Source organism: Struthio camelus, chromosome 1 (assembly GCF_040807025.1).
Source record: "Struthio camelus isolate bStrCam1 chromosome 1, bStrCam1.hap1, whole genome shotgun sequence".
NCBI lineage: Eukaryota > Metazoa > Chordata > Aves > Struthioniformes > Struthionidae > Struthio > Struthio camelus.
The window spans coordinates 53,926,207-53,944,562 of NC_090942.1; the positions used below are offsets into that span (position 1 = coordinate 53,926,207).

The 18,356-nt window shown below is 40.0% G+C and overlaps 1 protein-coding gene across 7 annotated transcripts in view; it reads right to left on the reverse strand.

Annotated features, from left to right (window-relative positions):
* BLTP3B (bridge-like lipid transfer protein family member 3B) overlaps positions 1–17,149 on the reverse strand; it is a 59,632-nt gene extending 42,483 nt beyond the window's left edge. For 2 of the 7 annotated variants that reach the window (XM_068938540.1, XM_068938524.1), the window contains exons 1-2: positions 16,821–17,038; positions 944–1,106 (exon numbers count right to left, since the gene is read on the reverse strand). In XM_068938540.1, the coding sequence (XP_068794641.1) occupies positions 944–1,106; positions 16,821–16,864 (207 nt within the window). In that variant the 5' untranslated portion in view covers positions 16,865–17,038. Of the gene's footprint in view, positions 1–943; positions 1,107–8,543; positions 8,691–16,820 lie in introns of all 7 variants that reach the window. The other 5 variants (XM_068938560.1, XM_068938550.1, XM_068938532.1 and 2 more) reach the window with 5 other exon arrangements.
* Between the last annotated feature and the right edge of the window lie 1,207 nt (positions 17,150–18,356).

An 18,356-nucleotide genomic window follows, 5' to 3' on the forward strand; every position in this document is an offset into this window, starting at 1 on the left:
AACTTCTGGACCCAAATTAGTATATTACCTTCAAAATGTCAAGTTTATCTGAAAATATTGAAAAATAAATTTATATCATATGTTAAAAATAGTAGTGTGTGTGCACAAATTCAACTTCAGAACCTAAGTATCTTTGAAACGAAAGCACAGAGAGACAGAATCTGTCTCTTTAATATTGAGCTGTCAAACATCAAGAAAAGCAATGCTGTCTTCCACATTCCTTCCTTTAAAAGGCAAGGAAATCCACATTTGCAGTGTTGGCTTATAAATAACTGGATGCCTGTAACAAAGCATCACGTTCAGAACGTTCACTGCATTCAGAAAAATCAAGGCAATCTCCTATTTAAAGAAAAGGCCGAAGAACTGCCAAATCCGACTAGATCATAACTTCATTTCTTACTCTTGCACTAGTATAATCTAGGAGGGAAGATAACGTACATTGCCTCATTTGTTAGCAGCCACGAGGACCAAAAAAAGCAACATCTGCTAAACCCAGAGTGTTTCCACATTTTCCACAGAGAGCAAAATCCCTCAGAAGGACAGTTTTGGAGATTAGAAAGGAAGAAGAGCGATAGCAACAGAAAAAGAAGGGAAAGAGAAGGAATTACACATACAAAAGAGTATAATAATTATAAGAGATTGTAATTACCAGGGCAAATACAAGCTTTTATATTTACCCCGTCTTAAAATGTACATGATGAAATTTACTCAGAAAGAAGAAAACAATGATCATTTTCATTGTTTCCATACATATTTCATGCCACCCTATGAGAAACAAAAATTAGGACGCAATTATTGCTGCTAAGACCTTTGATGAATACTGAAAACTGCAGAGAGAAAAACACAATTTCTAATAATACAAAACTGCTTGAAAGTTTATAGAGACAGAAGGGAGAAAGAAAATCTTTGGTTAATTACCATTCCAGCATAACAAAATGCTCACCCTAATAGATGCTTTATTGCAAAAGACCTTGTTTATAGCAAGCCATGTTGGTAGATCCAGCATGTTCTGAAGCACCTCTTGATCCAACTCTAAATTGGTCAGCTGACCTTCCCCCTTTAACGTGCTCAGGTTGATCTTGTCAGGTGATAGATTTTTGGTGAACCTAAAAGCAAACATGCCTCTTAAGTAAACGCATATAAAACTATCATCAGAGCTGTCCCACACGTAGCTAACAATTTACCTATAATAATGTTCTGCAAAAAAAGAAAAGAAAAACCTTAAGTATAATTTCACCTCAAAAAGAAATAGTACTGTGGTGTTTCATAGGTTCTTTGTCCCTCTATGTTTTTGTTCACCTAATCATCTCCATTTAGAAGTAAATGCATAGAATTAAATATGCTATGAGATAGTCTTTCTAGTTTGTCCATCACCCTGAACAACAAATCTTTAATCAGAATGTAGTTAAGTATTGATTTTATACTCTATAAGGCAGAATTGAATCCATTTCATGCTTCTCTAGCTTTTGGAAGGACAGGGAAAAAAAAATCACTCCCAAACCTACAACATATACGGTTATTCTTGGAGCAAGCAGGAGTGGCTGAGAATTCACTTAGAAGAGGAAACAAAAAGGTACTACTTTTACGCAGCACTTCTCTATGCATGTTTACACTTCAGATCTCATGCCAACTACTTAAATTTGGTATACGCCATTTCCATGTAGACTGATGCACAGGGTAAGTATGCATGCACACATACACTCACACACATACATTACCCTCCACCCAGGAGCAGGAAGGCAGTTCAGAGCCTTCTGCCTCTGTGGGGAGAGGAAACTGGGAGAACTTGGCTCTGGGGAACTGCACAGTATGTCTAGGCAAAGGATATGAAGCAGCAGGATAAGGCCAAGGCCCAGTGTCTCATGAGACTTTGGTGCTCTGTGGAATAACTCCTCTCAGGATTCCCTATTGCTACGCTGCACGAGCATGAAGGCAAATCTAATCAGTTTGGGTTCAATCACAGACATATCACAGTGAAACCCAGAGGATCTACAGGAATGTGTTTCCAAGCTTCACAGTGAGAAAGACATTAACGTGCTATTCAAGAGGAGAACAGAGACAGCAAAGCCAGTTCTGAGTTATTTCTGACATCCAGCAAAAGATTGGTGCTTCAGATAGCCAAAATAGGAGCCAGTCCCTCCTAAGAAGCAGCAAAAGGACAGGTAAAGCAATTTCAGCCACGGGTGCCATTTTTCCCCTTTCCTGCGTCATTTTTTAACTCTTCCAAGAACAGTGCTTTGAGTTTGTTACCTCTCCTCTTCTGCAGTCTGGAGAAGGGACAATGCTCTGAGCGCTGCTTCATTCAGCACAGATCAACACACGAGTATATCCACCTGACAGATGACGCCTTCCAGTTCGAGAGGCGCAGAGGTTTAGGCACCTCCAGTAGCAGATTTCTCCATTCCACTTCCACAGGAGGAATGTGGTTGATAAGTGGATACTGGGGAAGACAGTGGCATTTTTCCAAAACCCACAGTAACTTCATAATATGTGACAACTACACAACATCTCCCACCTGCTTCGTCCAGAGCTAATTTTCCCCACAGGACGTCACGACGTTTCAAGTTCCTCTGCTAGTTCCCTACTTCTTGTAGACTCAGTTGTTCCATACAATGCCCTTGTTCTGTTTCTCTCTGAGATATTTTCAGCACTTTAGCACTGTTTCATGCAACCTCAAATAACAGAAATACCCCTTCGTTTTACATGGTGGCCTCTAACTTACATAAAAATTTAAAAGTCAACCTCTATGGGCAGATAGCCTGCAAAATAAAACATGATTGCACCAGTTAGTTTGGGAGTGAGACAGAAGCCATGGAAGTTTACAGAATTCAGAACTTCGTGGACAACATTAAAAGACAAGCTAAAGGACAAAAAGAATGGCATTTTGAATTCCAAAAATACCCTTGGGATGACACAGCTCTCCATACTGTATTGTTCTAGTACCCCATCATATGTTCAATCAGGATATGCCCCAACAAGCCACACTGCTTTGACTTTTCTTTCTGCTTTGTATTCAGACAACAGAGGCTCAGGGAGAACGTGTGCCACAGACAGGTTGATGTGCCTCTAATTCAGTACTGAGCTTGCTACGAGTTGGCATAATAATCACAGAAAAATTGTTACACAGATAAAATCTGGTATTTAATGTTAAATAATATTACTTTTTAATTTTATTATTAAATAACATTTTAATATGTTTTCATTAAGCTCTGCTGTTAACAATGCCTTGAAGATGTTTCCAAATGCTTAACATCAGTCAAAGTTTAAAAAGGAGATATTAGGCCTTTTGAGGCTGGCAAATTTTCTCTGTATGTAAAGAACTATTGTATCCCTTGGATGTGGAATGCTTAATTGCTTGAACTTTGAGAACTTACTAGGCTATTATATTCACAATTTTTATGTAAAGTAGAGAGGTACTACTCCTAAGGTTAGTGAAAAATCTTGTTGCTCTGAGTATATAGTAATTTGAAATTTGTGATCGTATTTAATATAGTAAAACATATTACACAGAAAACCATTTAAAATTTTTCAATTTCTAATAAGAGGTCTCCATAATATTATTTGGAGGTTTGAAGAGAATACCAAATGTCTTGTCAAGTTCAACTGAAACTCCAACCTCTGGCTTTAACATAGAAATAACTAGAGTCTTGATCACATTTCAAATGGGATTCTCAGATGTTTTGCACATCTGCTGAATACATAATCCATTCTGCTGGTACTACCATATCCCTCCACCCCTTTTTTAAGTCAAGTTCCTTCAATGACTTGTTGCTATGTATATACTCTAACCATGACAGACAATATTAAACCTATGATGTGCCAGATTTTTTGCTTATCTCTGTGCTATGAACTAGAACTCTTAAAGATGAATGGTTCAGACAAACGGGCTCTGGAAAAGGGCCATATGTCCTAACAAGAACTGGTAACTGTGTCCATAATAAAATAGTAGGAATGGAAAAGAAAGACGACTGTTTTTTTTCCAATTCATCTGACTGAACCAAGTTATTAGATCACTAAGGAATTCCATACAAATTCTGAAGCAGGAAACATGATCTTATTTCTTAACTGCAGCTCTGAGGAAGGGACATATTTCCACAGTTCTAGGTAATAGAGGGAAGGAGGCCTAGTATCATTCTGCTTATTGTATCACTTGGAATTTTAAGATTTCACATGTAAACTGAAGAAGGACAGAACTAACCCTTTGTCAAACCTGTCACAGAAAAAAAAAGGAGGATCCCCAGAGCGTTTACTGTTATGAGTAAGTTCCTCTCATCTGGTGTAATACCACAAATTAAAGCTGATTTTTAACAGCTGACTTGGTCTGAAAAATTCCCAAATTAGTGCTCCTTTCACTAAGCCAAAAACAAGGAAGAAGAGAAGAGAAGAAAGAAACTGAATAACATGCTGCAAGCAACATAATAATTTCCTCTCTGTGTTCATTTCCTGTAGCCAGAAGCAACATCAAAGTCTCTCACGAACAAAACTTTACCTGCAAATACTGAGTTCAGGACCACTGCTACGGTTTTTGCAATAGCAGCACATCAATAGTTAAGCTTGAAGTACAAAGGTGCTTAGATCCCTCATGAGAAAAGACAACAGACTTGCTAGAACAAAAAACCAACTCTACATACCAATAATGTTAAGCATAATGACATTCAAAAGAGCTCTGAACAGCACTTCTGTTTTGATCCAAGTGTGAAAGGAGAGAAGAGAAAGGATGGGACAGATTTAAAACAGTCACACAGGATTAAAAAGATTTCACTGTCATTAAGCAAAGGTGTTATCTGAAGAAGATATAGACTTTATAGACGCAACAGTGATTGACCTGTATTGAAAGAATAAGACAGCAATGAGAAGTTTGCATGAAAGTGATGAACCAGGGACAAACAAATGCAACTTCTGTAAAAGAAGTCTATTTTAATCCTTCAAAAATATGAAATAAGATTATAATCAGCCAGCTGATATCATTTCTTAGTTCTTTAAAAAACTTTGCTCAAGACATCACAAAAGCTGCTACAAAAATTAACCATGTAATAAGGGCTCATGGTTATTAGCAACTGGTCAGGATATCACAAGAGCAACAGTATCTAACACGTCAAAGACATTTGAATATATTTAGTAATACCACAGAAAAAGGTGGTGAACTGTGGAGTATCAGAAGCCTTCGAATGAATCCTGTCTTTCTTAGGGACGTTCTAATGTTAATGCAGTGTATTAAAATAGCATTTCACCTAGCATGAAGCCTTTTAACTATGGTTTATGTACGATTTGGAGTAGATGAATTTTAGTTCCACAAGCTGAGTTAAGACATGTAAAAGTTGACAGTAACATTAAAGTAAACTGTCTTTCTGAGGAAGCTAAGACATCAGCTAATGGTTTTCCAACAGCAGTTCACTCACTGGCAATACAAGGTATCGGATACTTGGAGAAATAATTCACAGAAATTACTGGGTTCTAAGTAAAACATACATTTTAAGGAAATAAAACTAGAAGATACAATTTGACAAAAAGCTGCCTGGGACACAAAAAAGGAAAAGTACTACTCTATAAAGAACGAATGGAAAGTAGTATTAAATGTCATCATAAAGTATGACAGCATGCCCTCATCTTGGATATTATCTCCATTTCTGAAAATATTAAAACTAATTTAGAAATGAAGAGGATAAAAAGAAACATTAATGACAAAGTAATGAACAATGCATAAAAGTTGACTGGGTGCTGACTTATCCTAATGTAAAAACAAATGCATACATGAAACCAAAAGGGAGCATATTTAAAACCAAAAGAAGGAAACACTCATTAAACAACCTTTTAATGACCATGGAACACCAGGATAAAATACTGTACCAAAATCAAAAGCTTAACAGAATTTAAAAACAATTAATACATTCATGTGGCAGGGTTTGTAAAATAATGCTTTTTTTTTTTTTGCTACAGCACAGTAGGATTGATCAGACGCACTTAGACGCACTTTCCGACAGATAAGCACTTCAAGTTCTTTATTGAAAGTAAGAACATGCACAGTACATTAGGCAGAGAATAAACATTTGTGAGGATAAATTTCAGTATTTCTGGACAATAAAAAAACCCCCACAAACAGTGGCACCCTCACAATCTGCACCAGGAAAAGAACATGTCATAGCACTGTAAAACCTCATCACCACTGACTACTAGCAGGCAGTGGATGACTACCACACAAACCTATGATGGGCAAAATTGTGGCAGTCTGAGAGGCCATCCTCCAGACTTTACCCAGAGGTCAACTGTGTCAGCAATATTGTTTCCAGCATGGATTGTCAAATACTATACACTTTCCTTCCAGGTGGCCCCTATCAGTATATAAACTGCAGGGTTTACTATTCCCTCATTCTGCAAGCTATGGAGAATCACAGGAGACTCAGAGATGGCAATATCAATAGCAGCAGCTGCACGTAACAGCAGAGTTTTCAAGAACATCCCTCACTATTCGTGATACTGGACCGGCACCACCTTCTTCCCTCTGACATAAAGGTGTGCAGGAGATGGGGCTAACCCCTTTAACCATGGGTGATGTGGTCACACCACAAGTATGCCTGCATGCTCTGTTTAATCAGACTTTGAACTTCTGCAGAATTGTCAGGTGTGTATTTGGATGGCTGAGTGCAAAATGGAGAACACTGCATGACTCGCTGGATGCCCAGCATGGTGAGGCTCAACATGATCTGCTGCACACCACCTGGTGGAGACAAGCATGAGCCATCCCTCTGGAGCAGGACAGGGCATTCCCATATCTGAATGCCCAGCCTAGATCTACCGCTCTCAGCTGGCCATGGGTCACAGCACACCAGACAAGTCCGTGACACTACTTACACCCATGTAGCTTGGGTGGGACCTCTCAGGCTACAGGACGTGAACCACCTAATACTCATCAGACATTTCAACCTATCATAGTCCAAAACCGGATCTTCCTTTTTCTCCTGCCAGGCAGATCACCAATTAGGACCCTGTCCCAGCAACCAGACCATACTTCTGTAAGGTATCTGGTGCAATGTTACACAATCTCCCTTACCTCTCCCATCCTATGAGGCAAGGTACCTGAATAGTATATCTGCTTTGCTGACGCTTTCCAAACAGTTGCTTCCATTTCATCACTACACATAAGGGGCTTCAGCGTGGAACTCCTACTCCAGCTGACTTCCTATGGGCAAAGTAAATCCCAGTTCTTCTCAACTTAATATGCCCATCCATTCAAAGTCTCATCTCATACTGACATTCCTACCATCTTTCTTAACTTTACTGCATATAAATTTCCCTCTAATTAATTAATTTCCTATATGTATTATTATAGAATTACCTTCTTTTTGGAAAAACTGTACTAGTTCTTCTCTGGGTACAAACAGACCCAACAGAAATAGCTGCTGTCATCAACGGCTATCAGCTATCAGCTAATTATATGTCACGAGGCAGATATGCTCAGATATAGCCAGGCAATGAACAAAAACAAGGAGCTTACATTGCATGAATAGTAATAATCTCGAAAGTAAAACATTGCTCAGTAAATTTCTGTTTCATTTATGATAAAAGTTCACATGGACCAACATTAGCTACTCTGCTCCATAACTCTTTTCATGTACCACTTACATAAGCATAGAATTGATCAATTAAAAAAAAGCTATTTTAAAACATTACAATCCTATACCCGACAGAGCTTAACATTTATGCTGAGTAAAAGAAAACATCAAATTCCTAACATACTAAAACATATCTGGCAAGGTATATGCAAGTGTGCATATTGCAGGAGCATAAATAAGAGATCAAATTTTAAGAACCACATTTTGAAAACTGGCTTGTACTTGAGAGCTATTACATTCCACTCAAAATACAACATCTTGTAACTAATGCAAATAAAAGCCTTTTGATGTAAATTAAATTTATAAATGTAAATCAAGAAATAAAGGTGCAGTGCAAAAGCACTATATATCTGCTGTTTGGAAACTGCACCCTTTATGTGACATTAGCAGATATCTTATTAATGTTAACTGATCGGATTTTGCAACAAAATTAGATTTTTCAGTAAGACATTACATTTAAGTCTTACGCCTACTTTTTTTTTTTTTTAAAATCAAGTAACGACCTATTCCCTTATGTGAACTAGCTGAAGGACTAACTGATCCTTCAAATACCTATCAATACAGAGATAACAAACATTAAGTTACACAAAGGAATTAAACAGGTAAAAAAGATAAATAACAAATGTCAAATACCTGAAGGTATGGGAAAGCACCTGAAAGATTATATTCAGAAATTACACATACAAGGTATGTTTATAACGTGGATTGTTGGTTTACTTCAGAAACCAGTTCTGCAAATTTAATTTAGGACTTAAAAAAAAAAAAAACCTGCATAGCAAACATTTACTTTCTGCTGATTTATAAGTTACAAAAACAAAAGAAAGAGAGAGAAAACCCAATTAACATTTCATAGACCTCATTTCAGTCCCAAATTTGCATAAATGCATACCACCTCTTACAGTTAATCTACAAGGGTGGGAGAGGGGAAGTTACCTGAGGGCAAGGTATTCAGACAAAAGGCCCCTACTCCTGGTGAAAGCAAGTGGTCAGTTGCCACGGTTTCTGAGAAGCTTCTGGTACTCATTTTGGTAGTAAGGATATTCACAGCAAACCAATCTCCACCACAGCCAGCAGGGATCGCTGCAGGGAACGGGACACAGGGGACACACAAGGGATCAAGTTCAAAGGGAAAAAGGAGTGATACAATAACGTAAGAGAATTTTAGCTGAAGACAACTGCAGTTACAACAGTTTGTTATACTTTATAACATTATATAAATAGAAAGGAAATAGATTGGTGCAAAATGGTAGGGTCCCATGAGAATAACTATTGCTGTCTGTTGCTATAACACTGCAACTGTATTTAAATGAACAGCCTATAGAGACAGTTTCAACCATGCAGAAAAAGCCTACAGAATCTAGCTAACTCTAACTGCTTTCAGAGATACTCAGTAAGTATATTTTGAATGTGAGAAGGAAGATAGCCCAGAGAGGCACCATGAGAGGCCCTTAGCATAATTTTAAACAGGAGATAACTTTTGCTTTGCCTAGCCTGAGATTTCTCAACCTATGTTATTTGTTCCCATTCAGTGTCTCAACCACACCTGTTTAGAAGTCAGGCTAAAGATATGGACTCTGCAGAGGTAAGGGAACACAATTTCTGGGATTTGTTGTTTTATTTTGGCAGTGCTAAAAGACTTGCACATTTTTAATGTCCTGATTTTGCATGATATAAGTTTAGGACATTAAACTTCTCATAAGTTAAAGAAATTGAGTATTTAATTTAGCAAACCCTGTGGTAATTAAAAAATAAATTAAAAAAATAGAAAAAAATTATTTGTTAACTGTCCTCACTTTGAAAAGAGGCCTCAGCCTAAATATAATTAATTCCCTCTCTTTTAGCCTGTTGGGTACAATAAAATCCTAGCATTTGGACAGTGCCCTTTATAGGCATTTTGTTGGGATACACTGAAGAGATTTATCACAGATCTGAATTACAGAGGCCTACTCATAGATGATTATTTTTCTAAAGTTCTTTAGATCCCCAGCCACGGAGCAGCTACAACATGAAAACTGTTCCAGAAGTAAGCAACCATGTAACTTCCAGATTCCCGGGTAGCTGGCTCCCAAGGCTGCTTTCTCAGGAGTCAGATAGCAGAAGAAGCCTGCTAGTCTGAGAAGATGAAAACTCTTGTACTCTCAAGCTGCATGGCAGGACTGCCACAAAATTTGTGCTGAGGACCTGCTTCACACAAGACTCGCGCTTCCACACCAGGAAGACTGGAAGTACTGAAAGCCGCAGCCCGAGTTGGAGCTCTTAGGCTTCTTATATTCCTCTTCTGTTTCTTCTTACCAAAGGAAGCCATTTGAGCTCCAAATGAGGAGATCTGAACTCTAGTTAGCACCAGATTCACAGGATTACCGGGTGCATAAAAGAACCGCTGTTGGAGCTACACATCAAAAAACGTGGTTTCCCCAGCAACCAGACAAAAACTAGGCATCGGCAATGTGATTACTTCTTAGCAATTTTCCCCCCATGAATTGACAAAAAAATCTGTAGAACAAATCACCTTCTGCAACCCTTTATAATTCTGTTAATATTTCATCAGAAATCTCCTTTGCTCAGTCTGCTCGTACAAGAAAACAGAAATTAAAGCATACCTTTAAAAATCTCTCTTATTCTGAGTGAATACATACTTTTCTAGCTCTTCAGTGTAAAATATAACCTATAATTATATTTTCAGAAATTTGATATTTTGATTTTTATTCATTCGATAATCATTTGAACATAGGACATGGTTTTATTCCTCACAGGTTTTACTTTGTATGCTTTCTTCCCGAGAATGCTTTGCACTAAGCTTCCTGTATATGAAGTAATCTTCAATATCCCTTTCATTCTGGAACTTATTTCCCAATAAAACTATCATGAGAGTTGCTTCAAAGCAAATGACCACATACTATACAACTAAAACCCTACTGACAAATTAATCACATACAAAACTTGTCTGACATCATTACAAAAGCTCAAGAGAACTTAAGTGTACATATAAAATGTTTGCAGGATAAGCTTTCAGATTTGTAATAAATTTGAAAAAAAGGGAAAAATAATGTAAACCAACCTAAAAACTAGGCATTAATTCTGTGAGTTTATTTTATTAATCCAAATGCTACTGAAATCTTAAGAAGTCTTTCTGAATAGCCACTCACAAGATTTTACAGATACCTTAAAAGTTTACTAATAGTAATGAATGTAATGATCAAGAGTTCTACTAGCAAATATATTATTACTGTTTTACTTCTAAAATACCTTTATAACATCAAGTAAAGCATCGCAGTAATTTCAGTTTGGCTTTTTGGCAGATGTTCTGCAATCAAAATGTATGAAACTAGTGACAGAAATATAAAGAAGTGAAAGCTTTTGATTTTCCTTGAACAACATTTATTGATTTCTTAATGCTCAACAGAATACTACTGGCACCTTCACATTGATGAAACTGTTAGCATGACATCTCCATTTAAATGCAAGAAGTACTGAATTTTTAACATGAGAGAAGTTAAGAAATACAGGACTATAATGAAACTTTACACTGTTCTTTCTCCTCCTTTTCCTCTGCAGTCTCAAGTAGTTCTGCTTTACTGCCTGACCTATTATTTTCCACTCAAATTCTTTCACTAGGTGCAGCATTTGTTTACGATAAACTCAAGTTACGCTAACACACTTCCATGAGCATTTATTATTCCACCTACATTGTGTTTTGAAATTTTTCGCATACTACACAATCCCATAAAGTCAGTCATGTAGAATACATCCTTTAAAAAGTTCAGTACAAGCAGAGAGAGAACCTATTTACACTTACTCTAGGAAAATTGCCCACTTCTGTTGTCATCTTCAGCTGTTTATCCAGAACTAATAGAACTGGGTAACTTTCACAGAAGTAAAATGACATAGGAGTAGAATACTCAAAAATGAGAAAATAAGCAAAAATCTCACTTCTTTTGCTACAAGTAGAAGCTGGACGTTTCAAAGGTCATCCAGACTTTCGTTAGTTAAAAGAAGGAATTAGTCCATTCTGGCTATATAAATAACTTATTTTGCACTGGTAGGTTCTAAAAGGAGTCAAGTTAAATCGCTACAGATGGGAACATCCCTCACCAACAGACATACCTTCCTAGTGGTATAATAAGTGTGATATGCAGATCAAATACTTAGGCAGGATGTGTATCAGTGAAGTGTACCAGGTGGTGTATGATACCACTGTCTATAGCAAAATCTGCTGATTCCTGATATCCAGTGCTGCTGTAATACAATTAGTATGTTACTCTTTGTAAAACTAACTTTCATATGTATTTTAGAATGATTTTGCAATTATGAAGTAGAATATTTTGTCACACAAACTACATTGCAATTTTCTTTTAATAAAAACTTAGTATTTTTACATCTATTACTTCAAGGAACCAAAAGCAAAGGTTTGAGTTGAAGTGTCTAAAAGCTGTTTGTGCAGAACATCAGTTTTTCACTCAAACTGAAAATGATCCAGGTTTCTGCCATAACAAATATCTTTAAACCTCTTACTGTTTTTTGTGAAAATAGCAAATAAAATAAAATTCAAACAAAAAACATATTTTAAGTTGAAGGTATATGTTACCATTGATAAACAGAAGAGTGTCATATTCAGTAGGGCTACTTAGACAACTCCACATAGATGCAAATTTGGACATGCACAATATGTACATTAGCGCAGTCTTACATAGTGCAATATACAGTCCTACTGGGAACCTTTAAAACCACTGTTTTATACATTTGTCTACAAAGCCTTACCAAAGAAAAAGAAATAACCCTAAGAAGTGTATTGTGTTCAAGTATTAATAAAACAGTCCACAGAAAATTTTGGAAGAAAAGCTGCTGTTTAGCAAGAAGTCTCTCACTCATGAAACCATGCAACTGCACGCATGAAGTTTCACCATGTGTTTCAGAACAGCAGGGAAGATTCTGAAATAGCACAAGTAACTAATCCCAGCATTACACAGAAAACTCCTCAGCACTGTATCTTATTCCTACTTTTGTAATTGATCGTGCCATTATTCAGGTATGTTCATTTCATTTTAGGACAGCTATACTATGAAACAAAGACACTCCAGGATCCTCATTAGCAACAAAAGGACCTAATACCAGCTAAGGAGCTGACATACGCCCATATTTCATTCAAGGCACTTAGCCTCTGAAAGACACATTCATCTCTTCAACCTAGCAGACACCATGTAGTTTCTTATACTACTCCAAGCGCCACAGTCTCAAGAATAATAGAAAAATGTACTTTGTTCCCCTCTTCTTCTGTAGTGGTTCAATGCCCTCCCCCCCACCTCCAGGCGAGAATGGGTAGACCTGTTAGCTGTTAAGATTGCCCTGTTTGACCCCCACTCAGGTAGACCTGCTCTCTGGCAGATTCCTCCCAAATGAGTGGACGATGATTGGGGAGCCGACACCATGTGATAACAACAGGTGGTAGCCGCCAATCCTTAGAAGGTTCCAGAACTCATTGTTGGTCCTCGAAAAGGATCAGAAACTGACCAATCAGGAACCTCTATGCAGTGAGTGATGACCACGCCCACCATTCATTTAGGCTATAAAAAGAGCAGTGATGGGTGTTTCTAGCTTGGATTTGAGCTGGAAGAAAAAAGAAGGTGGGGAGGTGTTTGTGGGTAAGGAGCAGCAGACCTGAAGCACTGGACTTCTTGCAGAAGGGGAAGGAAAACAGGCTTGTTCTGCTTCAGGACTTGCTGTTCCCCCTGCTCCTTTCTTCCCCCCCTGGTTTGGGATTCTGGATCAAGAACATTTTGGATCTGGCTACTGCCTTCCTGCTGAGTGGGCCCTCCTATGGAGAACATGTGAGTGTATTGGTCAACCTTTGAGGGTTACTCAAGGGTCAGTTCCTGTAACTCTTGTTAATGCAGGAGTCTTGCACTTATGGGAGAGAACACGTTTATATAGTGTGGCTTGACAATGCTAACATTTAGGATTCCTGATCTGCTATCTAGAATTTCTAACTTGTCTTCCTCCTCATTAACCACTTCCCTATCCATATCTGTATCTTCTCTGGTGTTTAGTTATTTGCAATTTACTTTCACAATAACTTTGTAATCTGGTTTTGACTCTCTGAGACTGCCTGATTCTGTATTTGTTTAGAGCTTCCTGTAAACTATATAAAGAGTTTGTCATTACAATGGGTCAATTGATTATTAATCAAATCACTTACTGTTGATTCTGTTGTTGTATTACTGTATGTTACTGTAAATCTGTTTGTCACCAGCAGTAACACCTATATTGACATTTCTGAACCTGTATACTTGTTATGGTTAAATGGATTTGTTATGCTTTCCACCTGGCTTGGGTGTGATCAAACTGACACTTTCTCTTCATGTGTTTCTGTAGCCTTGGAGAATAGCAACATATGTTGCAGATAAGGCACGTATCTTACTTTCTTAATCTTAAAAGATGGCAGGAACAAATCATCAGCTCTTGACACAGGACTTAGAGCTTGTTTTTTTTTTTTTGTTTGTAAAAATCTATGCATCTTCACTATTTCTAAGCTGCAATAAATCAATAAGAAAAGCCTCTTAAAAAGGCTTAAACAATTTAGATACCAAAACTGTTCTAAAATGCAGTTTGGGTCTCCTCCTTCATGTTTTCATACCTTAAGCACTTTTAGAGTTTTCCATAGCTAACAAATGTAACACAAGTCTCCTCCACAGCACTAGTGTACATACCACTCTAAAAACACTGAAGTGTTAAATGAAATCTACACTGCTTAATGACATAACTATGCTCTTAATTTTTTTGTATATGGCATATAGATAGCTAGAAGAATGCTGAAAACTGTTAACATGCACAGGTAACAGATACTGCAACACTAGAAAATTCTGCTGAATCAGTGATCTGTGGCAAAAAAGGAAAGTGTTTCTCTGTAACCAAAACTACAAGATCATAGTTCCTATTTCTTCCTTTGAGGTAAAAATTTATTTGGTTTTCTTCAAACATGAAGAAGTAAAAGGAGAGGAAATATAAAGGAAGGATGGAAAAAATCATCCAGTCATCCTGATTCACTTTATATGTGGGTTTTCTCCAGTACGCTTCAATCTGGCCACTAACAGCAGCTTTTTTGGAGACAACAAACAGGCATCAGTCTAGAGGAACTGAGAACTGCAGAACAGGAACCAATATAGTAATAACTATCTTAAGTGGAAGTGCACTTGATCATTCTCAGTATTGCAGGAACTTAGTGTAGGAAACACTACTTTAACCACAGCTCTTACAAAGCAGATATTAAAAGAAATCCTGAAAGAAAGGATAGCACTAGCACTTTGGCTGAAAAACAAACTCCTGACACTTGAAGTGCCAGATCTACAGGTACTTGTGCCATCTGAGTTCTGATCTCCCATATAACTGACTTCTGCAATCAGTGAAACACCTTTTCTGCAGAGGAAAAAAGATAGTATCTGGTCATGTGACTAAAAACACTCATAATCAGGAGTCAATTTGCTTCTTGGGTATCTTAATGAAAATGTAGCATGGCTTACAAGCCTGAATTTCAAACTGCAAAGCAGGAGTGATATCCCATAAATTTTAAGATCCTCAAACTGGTAGCAATTAATTAATATAGCATTGTTGATTAAGCATCATCACAAGAAATAGAAAGCAAATAGTTATCAACATTAAAAAGTGGTTAATCCTAATTATGCAGCTGCTGATTTAAAATACTAGATCAAAATAGCTGATGTTACTCATACCTACATACTAGACACATTGTAGACCTTAACCTGGAGCATGCAGACAAAAGTTCTTCTGTTCATAAAGCTTCCTAAATAGCACTGTCAGTTCATAGGAAGTGATAGTATTGGTCAGACCTTCAATTAAGTCTCATGATTTCATGTGTATTTTTTATTAGAGTGATTCAAGGCAGATGACATCTTAGTATTCCATTTCTGTTCTCAGAGTGCTCAGTTATGTTCAGGTGCAGGCAAGATGCCAGTACTAGCATTCCCAGCCACAATCTCGCAAAAAGAGTGGAAGAGAAAAATCATTGTTTCATATAACTATCAATCTTTAAGGGACAGATAGCAAAGGCTTTGAAATGAGATTTTTGTTATCTCTGTACACTGTCAACAGCTTTGTCAAATGACAATCTGTCATTTATTTTGTTTGGTTTTTCATCAGTACTAGTAAATGGCCCAGAAATAAATGCCTTTCAGAAATACCATACAGAATCAGAATAAACATCTTGGAAAAAAAAATAAGCATAGCTACCAACTTTTCAGATTACATTTTTTAATTATATAAGTAAATTCCCAAGAATAACAACCTGGGTACCATAGCAGATCATATATGCAAGTACTTCAGTCTCTCTTTTCAGAATGCCTGAGATGAGTTGGTTGTTTTAGATTGTGTTAACCAGCTGTCAACATTGTGTACTCTCTACAGCTCTTCATCTTTCAAGCACAGGCTTGAATTAGGTGATTCACAGCCACGACATTTTACTGTAGTACCTATTTTTACCATAAGGCACATTAGATACTATTAAAGTTACTCAGAAAATGCAGAAGTTACTTTAACCCTTTGCATGCCCCTCACCTGGCACCGTGCGGGAGCTCCAGGCTGCCGCACATCCAGGGTGTAAACGAACTGTGAAGGTTTTTTCCACCAAGTTTTAATTAAGGTCGTCTTTTTATGTGGCTTCCGCTTCCCCCCCTCCACGCTTTCCTTCTCTCTCGTGGTCTCCCTTCGCCCAGGCGGCCGTTGGCGCCGCGAGATGCCCTGTCAACGGCCGAGGCCGTTGCGCCGCCGGGGACGCCGCCGCGGGGAACGGGAGGACGGCGCAAATCAGCGGAGGCGGGCGGGAGGGGGGGTCCGTCTGCCCGGCGGCGGTGCGACTGAAAGCCCAGCAGTGACTCACCCGGGGACCCCTGCTCGCCTCGGAACGGCCGCCGCCGGGGGGACGACGGCTGTACCCCCCCCCGGCGTCGAGCGAGGGGGCTCGTGGCCGTTGTTAAGCCTGTCACCCTAAGACAGGCCCGCCAAAGCAGCCGCCCGCCCCCTCTGCCTCAAAACCGTCACCCCGAGGAGGCGGCTGCGGCTCTACCCTCCGCGGACTGAGTGCAGCCCGGTTCCCCCCGCCCTGCGCCAAGCCCCGGGGACGGGGAGCCTCTCCCCGCCGGAGGAGCGGCGCGGGGACCCGCAGCCTGCCCCCGGGCAGGGGCGCCCCGGCGCCGTGCTGACCTGGAGAGATGCTTCAGGATCTGTTTCTTGATAATCCCCGCCATGACGTCTGCCTGCCGGCCCGCGCCCCTCACGACAACCGGCGGCCGCCGCCGAACCGCCTCATCCCTCCGCCTCCGCCCGCCCGGGCCGGGGAGACCGCCGCGAGCGGAGCCGCTGCCTCCGCTCGCCCTCACTCGGCACCCGCCGCCATCTTGGCTGCAGCATCACCTAGTGACAGAGGCGGGGGCGGCACCGCCCAGCGCGGGGAGCGGCCCCGGCCGCACGGGGGAGGGCGAGGGCCGACGCCTCCCCACAAGGAGCCCCCCGAAAGGGCTCCCCCCTCCTCTGCCCGCCCCGGCCGCGGTCCTCGTGGTCACTCGGCCCTGCGCGCCCCGCCTTCAGCCCACAGCGCCCGCCTCCCCGCCGCTGCCCTCGCCTCGTCTTTCCTGCCGCTTGGCCGTGATGGGCTTCAAACAGCGTGAAAGGGCCTGCCGGGGCCTTGGCCTGCTGCCTCGTCCCTTCTGTCGCCTGTGAAGTGTGGGCCTGGCCTTCGTTTCCCCGCTATGGCCCTGCGCCTATCCTCTGCCCCTCTCCCAGCATGTCCCAAATGACCTGGTGCGTTTTGCCCTCATTGACCCCAGAGCTATCTCGATAGCCGTTGAAAATCCCTTATAACGGGCTGCTCAGATGCACCACGCGTAACAAAAAAAAGGGCTTCTGGCGTTCTCAGGTAGCAAGGCTTCCTCCTGATGAAACGCTTCGCGACCTGTCTGCGTTAACACTTGGCATACTTGCATGACATGCTCTTCCCAGGTGTCAGAACTGCAAGTCACCCGCCGAGTTCATTCACAGATACTCAGTATTTAATGCAATTTCAGTCAATATCGCATGTTATTTCAAGTTTTCCAGATAAACTCCTTCATACTTTCTCTTTAATATTACATTCATCTTGATTAAACAAGTGAGATGATTATCCTTTTTTATACCTCTCTTTTATAAGCATTGTTCAGGCCCCCAATGTTTTGGGGCCAGACTCTTCTCCGTGGGGCCCAGCGACAGGACAAGAGGCAACAGGCACAAACTGAAGCACAGGCAGTTCCATCTGAACATGAGGAAAAAACTTCTTTACTGTGAGGGTGATTGAGCACTGAATAGGTTGCCCAGAGAGGCTGTGGCGTCTCCTTCGCTGTCAAGACCCATCTGGACGCGATCCTGGGAAATATGCTCTAGAGGACCCTGCTTGAGCAGGGGGGGGTTGGACTAGGTGATCTCCGGAGGTCCCTTCCAACCTCAACCATTCTGTGATTCATTTCCAGCTTAAAAAAACTCAACAACCCTAAGATTTATTTCCATCTGGGATTCCCCAAATCCTTCCAAATGATACACCAAACAATTCCAATAGCAACAAAATGGATCCCACCATCTATTCTTCTAGAGGAAGATGGAACGGTTGTTCAGGCAGCAAACCCTACCTAAAAAGTTGCATGCCTTTTCCTGGGCTTGTTCACGGCTCAGCAAAAAAACAGGATGGTTCCTGCTTCAGCAACAACACAA